Source organism: Patiria miniata, unplaced genomic scaffold, assembly GCF_015706575.1.
Source record: "Patiria miniata isolate m_02_andy unplaced genomic scaffold, ASM1570657v1 HiC_scaffold_11, whole genome shotgun sequence".
Lineage (NCBI taxonomy): Eukaryota > Metazoa > Echinodermata > Asteroidea > Valvatida > Asterinidae > Patiria > Patiria miniata.
In genome coordinates, this window is record NW_024037049.1 from 2,160,594 (window position 1) to 2,179,223 (window position 18,630).

General features: G+C 42.0%; 1 protein-coding gene across 1 annotated transcript in view; it reads left to right on the forward strand.

The window, feature by feature from the left end:
• LOC119741696 (sortilin-like) overlaps nt 1-18,630 on the forward strand; it is a gene marked incomplete at its 3' end in the record, with an annotated part of 113,723 nt that overhangs the window by 33,732 nt on the left and 61,361 nt on the right. The window contains 2 exon segments of the mRNA XM_038217556.1: nt 3,829-4,002; nt 11,476-11,620. Coding sequence (XP_038073484.1) covers nt 3,829-4,002; nt 11,476-11,620 — 319 coding nt within the window.

Consider the following 18,630-nt stretch of genomic DNA (forward strand, 5'->3'; position numbering starts at 1 on the left):
TTGTCAATGCACACTTTTCATTGTAGTCTTGGTTTCCACCAAATTTGAAGTCAAACGGATGAATGGAAGTGTAAATTTTTGAAAGCAGAAGAAAAATTGTAATTTAAAAAAAAAATCGTAAAACATCTTCCGATGATGTCATTGTGATGTCACTTCAGGATTTGCATATTAGTAACAGTACCTACGGTACCTACCCACCAAGTTTCAAGACAATCGGACTTACATGGACCCCCTTATATGTGTTTTGAAAAATCACGTTTTTGATGACGTCATCGTGACGTCACAAATTTTAAAAAATTGTGTGCATACACCTATTGCCTAACAAACGTAATGCAAAAAGAATTTTGAATTTAGCGTGTTGGGTCGAGAGATATTGTGGTATTCTTCAAAATTTCACAAATCTATATAAAATCACACGATGACGTCATGATGACGTCACCTCAATTTTTACCTATAACACATCCTGGCCTACATGTACCTACATGTGCATACCGAGTTTCAACCGAATTGGACATACAGTTTTGTAGATATAGGACTTTAAAATAAGCACATTTGTGATGACGTCACATGACCCATGGTGGACGCAACTTTGCTATAGGGACTATGCCTATGCTGACTTTGAATTATGTATGACAAAGATTAATAATGCCAAAAGTGGATGTCACAAACATCATGTACAAAGTTTATGGGATTTGGGATGAACAAAAAGAAGAGGGAAGAAAGAAAAAAAAATCAGAACAAAAAGAAAGGCTTTTCCGCAACTATGCGGAAAAGCCAAAAATATAGTACAACAAAAGGAAGAAAGATGTCCCCCATTAAAGAAAAAAACAATACATTTTAAAGACCAAATTATTGTGGATGTCCACATTTAACGTTAAAGAGTTAAGAAGTTTCATTGCAAGTAAATAAAAACCAGATAAGAATTAGCAAAAACAAATTAGTAAATTGAACAAAACATGAGAAAAATGCCAACCCCCCGGTTAAAAAAAGTTTCATTGCAAGTTATCAGATATTAAATTACTATGAACAAATAAAAACCAGATGAGAAAAAGCAAAAGAAAACAAGCAGGACAAGTTCTTTTCAGAACTACATACGTATAAATATCTTCTGAGCAGTAGTCATTACCTCATGGTGTTACCGCAAACCAAAATGATACTAAAAAAAGAAACAAATTAAGCAAAAGATATGACTTGACGCTTTACATGGCGGCTGACATATTAAGTAGACAATATTGCGGGCAACACCATGTGGAAAGAAGTCTCCTCTTGGAAGAAGTGTGGTTCTGAAAATTAAGAACCGGTTCCAAGAAGAAACCTCCCTCCACATGGTGCCACCCGAAACCCTGTCCACTTTTCAGCAAAAGATGAGAAACAAATGCAAAACCGGGGGATATGAACATCCATTGGGAGACACGTGCCCCCGCCAATGACACCCCCCCCCCCTCCGTTACACTACAATCTAGAGCTAGCAAGATGTTGTATTTGACACAACACATTAGGGCTGTCGAGGGCAAGTATGTACAGGTCAATGTGCACTTGCTGTATGTACGGTAAGTACGTATGCAAATTACGTTTTTTCCTGGACATGGTACGGTACATGTATATTTAAAAAATCATCTTTTGAAAATTTTAAGAGCACCCATTACAAAATTTTCCAATATGTTGCTTACATCATAAACTAACATCTGAGAAAAAACACAAAATTTGAAGCATTTTTGTAATTCAAGGTCAAAGGTCATTTCGTTACGCATATTCCCTGTGCTTCATGGTAAGATTTAGGTTTTATTTTATGAAATGGAGGCCATTCAAAGAGCCTTATTATGGTGTACAACTTGGCTTTGTAGGTGCTATAGTTTTGGAGATACAAATATTTAAAGTTCGGAGGTCATGCTAATTTGTCAAAAGTTAGTTGACCCATATCTCAAAATCTAACGAGCCACACTACAAAAGATTTCAGTTCTGGGTGTATCTCTTATACAAATTATGTAGGCCAATCATCACACCTAATATTGTTTTAATCTGTGAGGGTCGGGTCCAAAATCGTGTTGAATTGACACGAAATGATCCCATATTATACGTAGGAACAACGGGATTGCTAGAACAAGTGATATGCATAACTTTAGTTTTCTTAATATTAAGATTCATCCTGTTGTCTACACACCACCTGTGGATTTGATTAAGATCCTCCTGTAAAATACGTTCATCCTGTTGGCAAGGTAAAGGTCTGAATAATAATGTATCATCTGCAAACAACAGACAGGCAGAAGAAGTACATGAGGGAAGGTCATTGATAAACAAGTTGAACAAAAGCGGCCCTAAGACACTACCCTGGGATACTCCTGATGATACTGGAACCAGGGTGAAAAGCTACCTCTGTACAGTACCCGCTGATAACGACCTGAGATGAAAGACAATCCACTTCCAAATACACTGTATTGCCAGTAATATTATATTGACTAGCTAGCTTTTGAAGTAGAATGTCATGAGGCATTACAACAAAGGCCTTTACAAAATCAAGAAACATTGCATCAATGTTGGGTGGACTACCACAACCCATACTGCTCGGATGACAAAAGCAAATAATTTGTGACATGGGATGATATGGCATTGACAATAATGGATTCCATGATTTTACAAACTACCAAAGTCAATGCAATGGGACAGTAGTTACATGAAAAGAACCTTTTTTGTTATCATTCTCAGAATGAAAAAGCTGGTCAACATGTCTGTTAAAGGAAATACTAACAGCACTTTTAACCTCATTGTGGATTTTCTTATAAGCGTGCCAGTGCTCATCGGACCCAGTTTGCTTGGCAAGCTTAAAGGCCCTAGGTTTTTTTACCAACCATACTTTAAATGTCATCAATCCAGGGACAAGATCTCCTTGAACGCTGTCTTTTACATGGAATTGCATCTCGTACTGCAGCTTCAAAGAGATCTAGGAACCCATCCCATGCAGAGTTTATGTCAGCGGTCAGGCATGATATTCATGAAAAAGTCCCATGGTGCCAAATTGAAGATTGTAATAAAAAATATGCCAAACGAGGGGGATAGAGAGTGCAGCCTGGTACATGTCATGCATGTAGTGTAACCAGGGGTGGTATTGAGGGGTGTCACCTCGTCAAAACTACCCCCAAACTTTGTGTTTTATAGAAAATGTTTTTTGTAGTCGTGTGTTTGAAGTAGAGATTATTCTGTGGGCACTATACTGTATGAAAATTAGGTATGTTGTTTAAATATGAAAAAGCAAACCCTTACAGTTAAAATGTTGTTGGAACCATCTGTCAAGGGTTTAGAATTTATCTCAAAAGATTCCAGCACTTTTGGTAATCTTTGGACTAAATTGCTCTAGCTAAATTCTAGCGTATTCCCTTTGTGTGTCTATGAGTATACATGTACATGTGAGTTTGTTTCTGCATTCAATAGGGAATGTTGAACAATACAAACAATACAAACAAAAGAGGGATAATAGGGGGTCCCCAATTGCAGGCAAATACTCACTGTGTGTGCGTGTATGTTTTGGTTAGGTTCACTCTTGTCAGCACGATAACTTGAGAAATACTTTACTTAGGAACTTGAAATTTGATTTGTGGGTTGTTCTTGGTAGTCTTAAGCATATTGCCTTTGGGGCGGACAGGTCAAAGTTCAAGGTCACTATTGCTAAAACAATAGAAATCTTCCATTTTGGTTAGGTACACTGACAAGTGTCGCACTTAGTGACTGTATAAAAACTGTCAGCATGCCAGGGGATTGCACAAGTTTCACTTGCATTATTCGTTTTAACTACAAGTGTTGCTAGATTTTTATTTGTGTTTTTCTATTTTGTAGGTGATCCTTGTTTCATATATGGAAGACCAAGATATGAGCCAGACACGTGTGTATGTCACCCTGAATGGCGGTGAAACATTTGATGAATCCATTCTTCCTTTTTATCTTGATGGGGCAATTGTTTTCCACAGCACAGCTACTAATATGCTACTAGCGCATTCACCATATCAGCAGGTGGGTTATGCTGTGTATTCATTACTGTACTTGATCGCCATAGGGCTCTCTTATGACCCAGCCTATATCTGGGTACAAGAAAGTTAGTGTCGCGATTGTAGTTGGCAAAGATCGTACAGTGTGTCGCGTAGTAGGACACAATTCAAAGCTGTGATGGATGGCAACAAATGTGAGAAAAATGTGGAGCCTAACCAGTGCTCGGTCGGCACTATTATGACAACCGTACACGGCAGAGGTATTAACTATTATGCCATTTGATTAAGAATTTGCAGTTATTTTACATAAAAGTAAGCCCTATTGTTAAGTTTGCAATGCACATTGTTGTTGTAAATCAAATGCTTGCCTTCTGCAATGGTGGCCTATCACTGGGAAACTGATGGTCATGTGGTTCTTTCACGTTGTGTAATTGGAACCTTTTGGCTGCCCACAGTCACTCTTTGATAGATATTTGCAAAGGAGTTTTCATCACTGGTTATTTTTATTAGAATTGTATGTGTAAAGGCTATGGAATTACCAGTAATAACAGATGCCTTTTATTTCAGTATCTCTGTTTGTTTTAATAAAAAAATCTAGATGCCCATTTGAAAGGTTTTATCACATATACCATAAAAAACTGAAGGATTCTAGGTAACTATGCATTACTGCTGTACTTCAAAGAGAAACAGGTGCATGGAATTGAAAGAGTGTGGATATGGCTGAAAGGGGAAAAATTATGAAATCTTCAAAACTGCAAGCATCTTAACCTCAAATCTGGTATCAAATTAAAGGGGACAACAAGACCTTTCATTTGAGTGGTGTGACAGTGAGATAGAAGATGGTTAAAGCTATAGTCCATCATTTGCAACTATCCCAAAAAGTAACTGACATAATTATTGTTGAACAAGATACTTGGTTGAAAGATAGTAAGGGGACTAAACTCCCTGTGAAATTATTCTTTCTGGCAAGCTGTCATTTTGAAGAAATCAACGAAAGAAGGCATTTCCAACGGTGCTTCTTAAGTTGCACAATTGGAAATTTCCATTAGTAGTTCATTTTTTTTATTTGGCGAAGCGTGCGCAAGCTTTGGCACGACGTACACGTGCGCGCGGTTGCTATAATTCGTCAGATCAGTGCGTGACATCGCGTAGCTGCAATCTACTCAGTGTCTCGGATGCTGAATTCAGGCCCAATCCAAAACATGATTCAGCAACTTTTGATTTGAAATCGAGATCCTAGAATGCTGTTTTTCTCGGAATATACAGCTGAAGCTGAGCTGAAATTTCATCGGGATAGTTGTTAAGCACCCTTCTTTAGATTTTGAGCACTTTTGTTGCTTCAAACGAACAAAATGCAGAAATTACAAATGATGACTAAACCTTTAAGTCTATGTTTTGTCAAAAAAAATGATTTTGTTTTGGCTTAAATTATGGGGGTTAGGTAGTCATTTTGGCATCCTGTTTTTACCTGCAGAATGCAGGTAAAAAGAGATTTTGTTTTTAGTGCAGAGAGAAAGGTTAATAATCTTAGCGAAAATTGTTTTTGTTTGTTAGTTTCTTATATGTTTTAACTTGTACTAAAGATGGGTGGACAAACTGTTACGGGAGTTACCAAAATATATCTCTCTGAAAATTTTATAATTAATTATATTTTAATAATTGGAATGGTGGCAGGAGTCTTAGGGAGCGAGGGATCAAAAAATACATTAACCGTTTGCAGGCATGTGCAGGCCAGGAACGCAATCTTTTGTTCTAGCTACCTCCCGTTTGCACGGCCTCCTCAGTTCTGCACTCTTTGGTATACAACAAAAGGCCCCCTGTGCACACAGGAAGAACTCAGCAGCACTATAGTAAAAGCATGCAAAGAAAATGTGTTTAGTCCTCGCTAAAGGAATGGTACTTTCTAGCACCATGGATTGGGAAAACAGTCCTTGTCAAGCAGCACCATCGGGAAAAATTAACTGTAGTGTAAAAACCTTGGAGATTCAATCCAGTCGCAAGATCCTTCGCGGAACAATCCCAAGAAACCAAACTGCCTTTTTGTTTAGCTGAACATGATGTCCATTATTGAATCCTGACCCAATTTCAATTTAACCATTTCTGTTTAAAAATCATGATAAAAAATTGGTTTGAAAGAGTGTTCAAAGTGGGAGTAAAGTGATTTTTTTCTCCGTTTTTTGTTAATTACACAAATACAAAGGAATGTCCACAGTATGTACATACATGTATGTAAGGTGAGGCTATGAGTTTGTTTCTGCATTGAATAGGGGACATTGAACAAAAGAGGACAATAGGGTTCACAATTCCCGAAGGGCCACAATTGCAAACAGGTACACAAGTACAAACAAAAGAGGGACATGGGGGGTCTACGATATTCACACTTGTCTGTGTGTGTGTAGGACTACGTGCTATAGTTCACAAGTTGATCATCTGTGAAGCAGACGACAGGCGGCAAAACCACTTCCCTTGCAAAATTAGCAAAAAATCTGTATTAAAGAACAGTAGTACATGTACATGTACTCTGTTTTGGCAGCATGGGAGTTGATACTCCGGACTGTATTTAAGTGTACATGTTTTGATTATTGGCCTACATGTAAATCCAAGATATCAACTTTGAGTGGCAAAAACCATACTTAAGCTGTATTCCTGTTGGACTTTGCTTCTGCAGCCTCGCGGAAACTTACCATGAGGTAGCAGACCAGTAAATAAACTTCCATAGACCCCAATGGTAAATGCTCCCACTTCAAAAATTCGGGAAAAATACTCACAACTCTCCAAGGTGTTCGAGACACACATCAAATTAAAGCTTATTTCATCATCTTTCATTTTCTTTTCAATTTTGGGGGGTCAACTGATGACTTTTAGGAGAAATTTCCATCTGAAGATGATCACCGCTGAAAAAAGTCCTGAAGCCCATCGCCATTTTGAAAAACGATGCCTACACTCCATTGCAAAGTAGAGCGCTTTTAGGGTCCAAATTACATCAAAATTACACAGAACTGCAAGCTCCAAGTCCTGTGCACGGTTTCCACCCATATTTTTTACAAACCCTCAAGTTCATGGCCCACAGCATGCTCAAATACCGAAGATTTTGAGGGCATGCAAATCGTGATTTGGCCGGCGCAGGCAATTTCGGACCGATTTACTGGTCTGCACCCATGACTTACTGTCAACATTTGGACATTTTTTACATTGTGCTGGCGGAATGTCACACATTGAGGGCACTGTGCACAATACCCTTTGAGCTCAGCGGCTATCGAAGTGGGTGACATGACTTACTTTTTGTGTGCTAAAACTAGTCAGCTACTTGATTGACTGATGGAACGCATAGCAATGATATTTGGGGAAAATGGCTTCTTCATCTGTCCCGGTGAATTTGAGATGCTGCATAGGTCCTTCCCTTGTTTGTGCTGACTGAAAATCCTCCATTTTTCATCTGCCTTCACTAACATTTTCACTTACATCTTTCCCAATCAAACTTCTCACAAAATGATCAAATCTGCCATGATTGTGAGGAGCAAACGGACTACAAGTGTTTCATTTTATTGATCGGGTTTTGTTTGTTGTACAGCATTGAGGAAGAAAGTCCACTCGTGGCGGTTATTATATAATTACTAAGTTCTCTTGAGGTTCAATTAAATATGTTAAATCAAAGTTTGATTTATTCAATTGATTTATTCTGGCGTTCAATAATTGTCACTTCATTGGTTTTCACTGGTTCACTTGGTTAAGTTGATTCACTTTAACATTGGTACTTTTCACTTGATTCACGTAAAAATTGGAAAAAATAAACACAAAGGAATATAATAAGCACAATGCATAAAGTGCATACATGTACATGTATATGTAAATTGGACATACAAGTGGAATACATGTATGTAGTTAACATGTGGAATAATTAGACATGTTGCTTCTAATTAGACATGTTGCTTCTAAAAAAATGCCAGGTTTATAATAAACAAGAAGAGGATTTACCATATTGTAAAGCCCAGGATTAAACCCAAATTATCCAAATCCATTATTCACAAGGGGTATAAACATAAATTACTACATGAGGTGCAGTGAACATGTGTCGTTGATGATACATCACTGCACAAACACATTTATACAAAACTGGTTTTATCGAGCAATTATTGATCCTCAAAACATTACAAATAACATCATTCAATGACTCAAAATTACCTCACAATTATTACATGAACTATAAAATATATAGTAATCAAATAACCTCTGTCCCTAGGTCAAGTTTTGGGGGAGAACCTCAATTCTTTGGAGTCGAAAATAACGATTCACAAAATGTGACCAGACAAGGATATGTATGGCGCGCACACACACAACAGACCACCAAGTGACAACCATTTACAAGGCACAACTGCCGTCACACCACTTATAGGTGAAGATTGAAGTAACATCATGATGACATCACATGTCATGTGAAGTAACATTGAAAGTGCATAATTTAATGTCTATGGAACTACACATCTGATCTGGATAAAACTTGAATATCTACAAAAGGTACTTCCTTTACAAAAATCAAAACACAATCATTTTTTTCTCCAAAACCGACACAGCTCTGTGTTTGTCATTGAAGACCTCAACGTTGTTAGTGATCCATCGTTTGCTCTTTCATTAGGCATAAGAAATTCATTGAATCACCAGGATATCCAGTCACGGCAGCACGAGGAAGGAAATTGTTACTGTCCTTGCTGAGCCTGTTGAAATCACAGAGAAGTTCAGGTACCGGTACCTTGGTTGCGACATCGAGCCCACATGCCATTCTTCTACTGACATCCTTAGACGAATATGACTTGCCTCCTCAGATTTAACACCAGAGAATTATTGCACTTCACCCGCTGTGGTCTGTCTGTAAGAAAGCTACCAGTATGATCAAGATTAAGTAATTTTTGCATTAACATGTGAGAAACAATGGTGTTAAAAGTGCTGGAAAAGTCTATAAAAATTGAGCTTAACACATGACTTAAGAATATCAAAATGATTGTACAAATTTGTGCAGATAAGTAATCAGTGCATCCTCCACTCCTCTGTGTCTCTGATAAGCAGACCGATGAGAGTCAAATTGGGTAACTTAACTACACAACGTTCTTAGTATGAACCTTTCCAGACATTTTATTACATTTGAGGTCAAGGATATGGGACGAAAATCATTTAACACTTTTGGATTCTTAACCTTGGGCACTGAAGTAATAAAAGAAAATTTCCAACACTGTGGGATGTCCCCACTATTCAAAATCATTGATGAAAACATGTTAAGCAGCAGGGTTGGCCACACAGCTTGAGGACTTTATTAATGGAGATACCATGTGGGCCACAGGCTTTGTTGGTTTCAGTCCTTGCAAAGATGTTGTGGACTTCATGAGTGTTCACAACAAGACAGTCGTCTAATAGTACCGCATCATGTCTTTTGATTTTTGTGTGTACATGTACTTCCATGTATTAATGTACTTTTTTTCACTTAAACGCAACAGCTTACCTGTTTAACATTGTTAGAAATAAAATATATTTCAATAAAATACAGATAATAAGCTTCAAAATGATAAATGTTTCGTTTGTGCCTTTTTTTTTTTTTTTAAGTTTTGGCACTGAGGTTTATGATTTTTTGACTTGCCCAAATGTTAAAATTATTTGATCAAATTTAATAGCTAGTTTGCAGTTTTTCCTTTTCTTTGTTTGTCTGCAGTGCAGGGGTATGTCTTGAAAAGCATGTTCCTTCACTTGTGTGAATTTTTTTCTTTCTAAGTTTAATCTGTGCCATTAAAAGTTATACATTTTAACTAACAGAACCCATTTTTATAGCTGACCATGGAATGCCATAGGAAACTATTGAACTGTAATCCTTACTATAATTCCAGGAATCTGTGTGTGTGTGTGTCTGTCTGTCTGTATGTCGATTATCTCCAGAACCGGGCGCCGTATGAAGTTGAAAATCGGCGGGTATATTGTTCGGGACAACAGAATGTGCAGTGTCAAGTTTGAAGTTGTTTGGATGAGCGGTTCTCGAAAAAGCTGCAAAAAAAGCAGCATTTTCTGAAGGCAAACGTGGCAATATATAGCTTAGAACATAACACCACGCACTGCCGTTCTTTTAAATTGTTTACGTCTTGTAAAGCTAAAGCGCGCGTGCTCGATATGACGCTAACAATGCAAATAGGACGGGCACGCGCACGTGCATTGTAGGGCGATACCATTGTCCAGTATGGGTGAATAGCACTGCATGCCATGTTTCCATATGTACATGTACATGTACGTGAGTGGCTGCACGGGCACATGCATTTTGCAGTTGACTGAGCAACAGACGGCCGACTGAGCAGCCGTTACTGTAGGGCGATACCATATTGTCCAATTTCAGAACCATTCTGTTTTTCAGAACCAATCTCTTAGTTGAGAAATTATTCGCACATGGTGTTTCCGCAAACCTTTCATCATTTAGTAGTTCCACCATGCAAAGCCTCAAATCTTACTCATATTGTCCAGTAAGGGTACATCAGTGCCAGTGGATGACGACATGCGTGCGTTTAACTTGCGAGTGTGCGTTGAACCTGTGGAAGCACCATTGAATCATATGCGTTGTTTGCTTGAGCTGCAGTTCCCAACTGCCCCTTCCGAACAGGCACATTTTCGACTGGCCCTGCACTAGTAGTGATAATTACAGATTACCCACAGGCATTCAAATACAAATGAAATGTTAATAATTGAAATAAAGACTGAAACATTATTTTTACTGTCAGATTTTGTGTTTTGAATATGAGTCAACTTTTTTTCCGAAACATTGATGACGATTTTTGTATGTTTTCCTTTGCAAGTTCTCGTTCATTCACGGAGGTGGGAAAACGTCCATGTTTCATTGTACTCAATGGGTATTTATCATTTGTAGAACAGTATAAATGATCAGTGGTGGACAGCCGAGTGATCTTGTGATTGAAATAGACATAACTTGGGAATAGAGTATGCAAATTACGTGAAATTTTCAATATTAATAGTCAATAAGATGTACTTCGTCCATACATTGTTTTGTGAAATGGAGCGAGCAAAATAATATTGGAAATATTTTTCAAATCTATCACTTTCTTTTTGACTCATATTGTATGTAAAAGAGCTTCTTATGTTCATCGCAAAAATCTGCAATGTGTTTTTCAAATTGCCCACAGAGGGTTGCCCCTTGCAATCCCTTGCATTCTACAATATGTACAGTCGACTTTCGTTAGTACAAACTCTGTTAATACAAAATTCTGGTTGTAACAAACATAACGCCTTGGTCTCGACTGTGCATTATGTGCACAATGGGACTGATGTTCCTCTTAATACAAAATTCTGATATAACAAACAATTTGGCTAGGTCTGAACGAGTTTTTTATAACGAGACTCGACTGTAGTTGTACACTTGCTTGAAGATCTTTGATTATAATTTTTCTTTATGAATTCATCCTGACACATACTAGCAATGCTTGAATCATTAATGTTTTTTATGCTGTATTGTCAGTTCAAACTGTGGGTGTCGGATGATTTTGGAATACATTGGAGAGATGTGCAGAGTAATGTGATGTCTTACTCATGGGGAACCAAAGAAATGGAGCCAGGTGCTTTATTTGTGCTTGTATCATCGGGGACTGACAAGGACAAAACAGGTAAATGAAAAGCAATATTGAAATTTGTTAAATTGTTAATATTCAGCACCAGATGGTTTGGGGTAATTAGTTTGGTTAATACGCAGCAAACAGATGCTAATCTATGCAGTCATATACATGAACATGTGCATACTTACTTGTATGTACATGGATCGTACAATGCTAGTAAGCCTGCATGAATGAAGATTAACATTTCAATTGGTTCAGTTTGAAGACTCTCTGAAAGGCAAAGTAATATTAAACTTGAGGTTTGGCATTTGTTTTTGTGACAAATGTAAAGTGATGGGGATGACACTTTATGATTGCACATTGTTTCAGTTCAGTTTTGAATGTTAAAACAGCAGAAAATATGAATTTGGATTAAATTATCAGTTTTAGCATTTAATCATGTGACCAAAGGCAGAGAAAGGACAACTTTTTATTTTTATTTACATAAATGTTTGTATGTATTTATTGTGTACACTGAGCAAAACTTTAGAAAAATGGTTTTAAAACAACACTAGATTTATGTTTGTGGACAAACACAGGGCTGTTTCAGTAACTTTTTGTGACGTGACATGTAAAGTTTCAAGTATACATTTATGTTACACCAAGGGAGGATGTGTAGTTCTGTTTATAATAAATGGTGGCATATACTATGTGATTACATTCTCATAGGGTTTTGAATTATGACGTCACATGTCACGTGATGACGTCATGATGACGTCATGATGACGTCACATCAACTTTCATCTATAACTATAATATTATGGTAAAGAACAACTTAGCCAGAGCATACATCATTGAAAGCAAGTTCACATCTTTCACCAATTTTGAATTACAAGGCACTTCCGGATTCAACAGGAAGAAAGGGTCACGTAATTTTGCACATTATATAAAAAATGAAGACCATCGATAATTCTATCAATTCCTGTGACCCTAATCCTTCCGGTTGAAACCGGAAGTGCCTTGTACTTTAAAATTTGTAAAATATGTGAACTTGTTTTCAATGATGTATGCTTTGGCTATAAAAGTTGTTTTTTACAAAAACTAACGGTGACGTCATAAAATGTTAAAGCGCCATCTAGCAGCAGATTGTTATAGATGATTAGAGACGTGTCGTGTCTGCATGTGGCAGATAGCCAGTCTATTAGAGTATGTCAAAGGTCAACTCATGTAAGAGTTTCTGTGCGCGGAGCCATGTTTAATAAACGTGTGTCATGAAGTTGTAGGCCAAACCGAGCTGGAGCTGTTGTGGTGCTATCTGCGTCCCAAGTTGTTTAAATACGAATCCCCTCCAAGAATATAACATTGGCGACGAGAGTAAACAATGGAGAAAACCGTGAGTCCCACCTTCGACTGCTTTTCAGAGCCGGCAACCCTTCGTCCGTGTTGGGAAAGGTGGCTTATGTCGTTCAAACTGTACGCGGACGGTAAGGGCCACATCGTTGGATCTGCCACCGCACCCGAGGTAAAGCAAAGACGACGGGCGTTGCTGCTCCACCTTGCGGGCCCAGACGTGCAGGAAATTTTTCAAACCTTGCCGAACACGGGTGACCCTGCCGACTATGACGCTGCAAAAAAAGCGCTGAATGCCTACTTTGTTCCCCGGAAGAACGCAGCATTTCATCAGTTGTCACAGAAGGAAGGAGAGACTGTGCTACAATTTGTAACCAGACTTCGGAGGGTGGCCAGGGATTGCGATTTTGGAGGGGAAAAGGACAATCAGATCAGGGATGCTGTGTTGAGTAAGTGCAAATCCGATTATGTTAGATGCAAACTGTTGGAAACTGGGGCTGAACTGACACTGGATAAGGCACTGCAAATAGCTGATAAATATGAAAAGGTGGAAGGATAAATGGCTGCACTGTCTGGCAAAAGCAAAGACCCTAAATCTGACTCTGTCAACCGTGTGTCAGACAAGAAACAGAAATCCTGTGACAAGCAGTACAAGCCCAAAACGGAAACCAAACACTCAAGGTCACCACAATCACAAACGGGAAATCAGCGTACAAAACCTGAACCGACCCCCAAAGGTGCTTGCTACAGATGTGGTCGAACCGGACATTTCAACCGTGACTCGAACTGTCCCGCGAGGGGTCAGACATGCCAAAAGTGTTCTGGCAGGGACCACTTCGCGAAGATGTGCAAAACAAAAACCAAGCCCAGAGTCAACCAAGTGGGTGAGGAACACAATGACCCCAAGGCTTCACAAGATTACGCCTTCCTCATCCGAGAGGGACCACATTCGAACATGTTGAAGATCAAGGTGGGCGGAGTCGACCTTAACATGCTGAATGACTCGGGAGCCACGAGCAATATCATCAACGAGCAGACTTGGGACTTACTTAAACGGAACAAAATTCAGTGTGAATCCCACCAGACAGAAAGCTGTGGGCGTATGTCACTCAAGGGTACGTTCGAGTGCGAAGTGCAGGTATCAGGCAGATCTACCCGAGCCGAATTCATCGTCATCAAAGGAAAAGGAGTACCGTTACTTGGCAAAGACACAGCAATGAAACTGGGCGTACTCCAAATTGGAATCAATGCTGTAAGCGGCCACGCCGGGACTATAGATGAGGTCAAAGTTGACAGGTGTGCTAAGAGCAGCTCAGCTATGAGTGGTGACAAGGCCAAGCAGTACCAGCAGCAGTTTCCTGGGGTGTTCGGAGGCGTGGGTAAGCTGAAAACTGAGCAAGTTAAGCTCCACATCGACACCTCAGTTACGCCAGTTGTACAGCCCCTTAGGCGAACGTCATTCAGTTCGCGCAGTAGAGTAGAACAAAAAATACGCGAACTAGAGCGCCTTGACATAATCAAAGCCTTTGATGGCCCGACACCTTGGGTCAACCCTGTTGTTGTGGTACCGAAACCGAACGGCGACACGGCGATGTGTGTATGAAGCGATCTTACGCGGCCGTCATCCAATTCTTACTGTGGAAGAACTTTTGCAAAGCATGAACGGCTCAAAGGGGATATCACCAGTTGGAATTCGCCCTGGAGTAGCGAGGGATCACGACGTTTGTCACGTATTGCGGTCTATATCAGTACAAACGACTTCTGTTCGGAGTAAGTTCTGCGAGCAAACAGTACCAGTACATGATCGCAAAAGCGCTAGCAGGTCTTGAAGGCGTAGAAAATATCTCAGACGACATAATTGTACATGGCCCTGACCAAAATACCCATGACAGTAGAGTACTGGCAGTGTTGCGCAGATTGCAGGAGCTAGGTCTTACCCTGAATGCTGAGAAGTGCCAATTCAACATGAGCCGGCTAGTATTCACAGGGATCCTGTTGTCCAAGAAGGGCATTGGTCCCATGCAAGAACGCGCCAGAGCCGTATCCGAATTTAGAGTGCTCGAGAATGTATCAGAGGTTCGGAGTTTTCTCGGCCTAGTTGGGTTCAGTAGTAGATTCATACCCAACTTCGCTACTCTGTCCAACCCGCTTCGCAAACTGACCCGAAAAGGCGTTCCATTTCAATTTCGGTCACACCAGAAAGCAGCCTTCAACGCGCTTAAGGAGAGCCTAGCAAAGGCAACCACATTGCGTACTATGATAAAACGGCACCGACAAAGGTGATAGGTGTTGCGAGCCCAGTCGGCCTGGGTGCAGTATTAGTTCAGGAACAGCGTGACGGTTTGGTTCCAATCTGCTATGCGAGCCGCAGCCTGACCGATTGGTCAGAGAAGATATTCGCAAACAGAAAAGGAAGCGCTGTCGTTAATTTGGGCCTGCGAAAGATTCCATACCTATATCTACGGATGCAACTTTGAGCTTTTAACTGACCACAAGCCACTCGAGGCCATATATGGACCCCGTTCCAAACCGTGTGCCCGAATTGAACGCTGGGTGCTACGCTTACAACCGTGCAATTACAAAGTTGTGTACCTCCCCGGACTCGAGAATATTGCTGATGCCCTGTCACGTCTCTCAAGTGGCAAGGGCAAACCGGAACATGCCCATGGCGCGGATGAATATGTTCGTTTCGTAGCCGTATCTGTGACGCCGCGTGCCATGACCATGAGGCAAGTCGAAAACGCGTCTGCCGAAGACGGTGAACTTGCAAACGTGAGAGAAGCAATTCGCACTGGAAAGTTCGAAAACTGTGAGCTCAAGCAAACGGTGAGGTGGAGCGACAGAATGACTCGATCATGAAACTGCAGCAAGCTGCAGGTCAGGACTGGAGTAAAGAACTGCGCAAATGCGCAACTGAACACCCCGCCACAAGGAAAACTCCTGCTGAGCTACTTTTCAACCGGAAAATCTGCGGCAAACTACCAGCATTCAACCCAGACGATCACACTGACTTGGAGGTTTGTGACCATGATGCTGAAAGCAAAGGAAAAGCCAAACTGTACGTGGATACACGCCGAAATGCAAAATACTCTGATGTGCAGATTGGCAACCAAGTCCTTGTGAGGCAGGAGAAGATCTACTCCCTTCATTCCCGACCCATTCACCGTTGTGAGTAAAACCGGCAAAAGTGTGGTTGTTGCATCCCCGGAGCAAGGGCGGATCCAGAACACAATTTTTTGGGGGGCCAAAAAAAATTTTGGTCCCCCCAAAAAGTGGGTCTAAAAAATTACGGCGTGGGGTTTGGGGCCCGCGAGGGCCCCGAAAATTTTTTGGATTCTAGATGCTCTGTGGTGCGATCCGGGCAATTTCTGACCACTTTAACCAATTTTTTTGATGAAAAGATGGTGGTGTACTCATTGCCTGCCTTTATTGCGATGTCACATTAAAAAAAAAAAAATTGGTTTCGTTTTTTGGGGGGGGGGCCATGGCCCCCTTTGGCCCCCCCCCCCCTGGATCCGCCCTTGCCCCGGAGGGAGCCCAGTACTCCCGAAACACCAGCCATGTTCAGAAGTTCACGCAGAGTGCAAGTGACACAGGCATAAACACTGCCAGTGAACCTCCCATAGCGGACAGCGGTGGGAACACCATGGACCAGGCAATAAGTCCCCCAAAGACTGTAACTGATACCCCACCCGCTGTGACCCCACCAAAGGAGCTGCCCAGTCCATGTGCGGGCAGACCCAAGAGACAGTGTGGCATGCATCCTAAGTATAAGGTCTACATCACTCTACTTACCTGTAGAGCAAATACTACCTATGCATTGTTCCCTATGCCGGCAGGCAATTTGCTAAGAGTTTTACACACAATAGGGCCCTCAAGTGTCCTACCCTCGACGCCCTGTGACATGCGCACTACGTTAGCGTCCTCTTTTTCTCTTAGCCGCAGACGAGGTATATTGTGAAATTTCAATCGACCTGAATTACACTGTTTTATTTATGCCTCTTTGCTGTGAGAAAACTATTTATAAGAAATAAAGAGAAAGTGTTTATTGTAGAGTTATTATAGTGAGTTATTCTAAGTGAAGTGAAGTAAGAAATGAGTAAATCTAGGAAGTTGGGGAGGACTGGGTGTGTCGATAATGGAGGGACGTACATCCCACCAGACAAGCCCGAGTTCTCGGGGGGACTGCACTGGTGATGGTACGTCACCGTGGCAGCAGTCCTCTAGTCAGCCCCTTCAGCCACTGCCGGCTGTCGGAGCTGACGGACCCCTTGACCAAGCGGGGGGCCGTACAACCCCACCGTCTTCGGTCAATATTCACGGGTCCGCCCAGCTGAAGGGGAAATGCACCGGCAAGACAAGGAAATTGTCTGAAGCCAGGGCAGTACCCAAAAAGGGACGTGTGGCAAAAGGTGGCCCCGCTACGGGGCGCACTGTGCCCGTCCCTGGCCCGTCTACGGGCCACACACAGCCAGAGGAAGTACTCCTCCATGGCTCAGTGCACCCAGGCCCACCCAGCCCCGTGATTACCATTATGTCTGGGGATGGGCTTTTATACGGCCGGCTTGACCGTGCAGCACCCGCCTATTGTTACCAGGGCGGGGGCACTGTCGGCCGCCCGGGCTATTGATCCCATAGGGGTATTGATCGCATAGCCGACTCCCTGGGATTCCCCCGGGGCGTTAACGCCAAGGGCGTTAACGCTACGCTCTGAGGGCCATGCCTCTACATCGGATTTATCCGTTGTTCGGGCATCCCCGTGTCCCCGCAATCCTCGGAAACTACTTGGAGCCGATCTTCAAAAAAGAAAAAAGCGAAAAAGAACTGTCGTCCTCGCCGTTCTTCGACGAGTTCTAGCGGGTCATCCGGTCGATCACACCGTGGGAAACGCCACAAGGGCGGCGACCCAATTTCGCGCAATGATTTTTTGGAGGCTTTTCACTCCCTCGCGGCCTCATTGTCGGGCTGACAGGGGGACTTGGGATTCGGCCCAGTTGACTCACACACTGGCCACTACGGTCACAGCTGGATGACTCCGGGCCAAAGGGACATACCACACATGGTTAGCTGTGTGCCGGAGTCCCCTCCAGAATTACAGCCCCCACCCGCCCGTCATCACGGCCGTGGTGGGGTGACTACAGACCAGCGGACAATGCCGCGTACGGAGAGCCGTGCACCGGCATCCCCGCACGGTATTAGTTTACACCCATCGGCATCATTAGAGTCCAAGCGGGGCTCGATACTGGGACACCATGACGGCGCTGCTTCACCCCCGAGGCCTGGTTCCCATTCCCCAGTGACAACTCGCCCCCCGTACTCTGACAACTCGGCGGACGAGAGCGAACTGACCTGCACCATGCAACGCCTATTGGTGGCTGAGACCGAACTCCGCTTGGTTCAACGGGATATGATCAGGGTCCTGAATCTCCCTGCTGGTACCGATCCTCCTCCTCCTGAGCGTCAGTCGTTCAAGAAGAGATCAGGACCGACGGCAGAACCGGTCCGGGCTTCTCCCACAATGCCGCTGGACCGTGTGTGCGTTTACCACATAGACGGAATAATGCACGCAAAGACATGGAGTGCCTACGCTAAGCGCGTGGACTCTTATTATCATTTTCCCCCAGGGGATTTTGAGAAATATTTCTCAGGAGTTCTTGGGGTCCTGGGTGCAGGTGACTTCCAACCGGTGGGTCCTCGAACCGATCAGCAGCGGTTTACGAGGACCCCCTGTC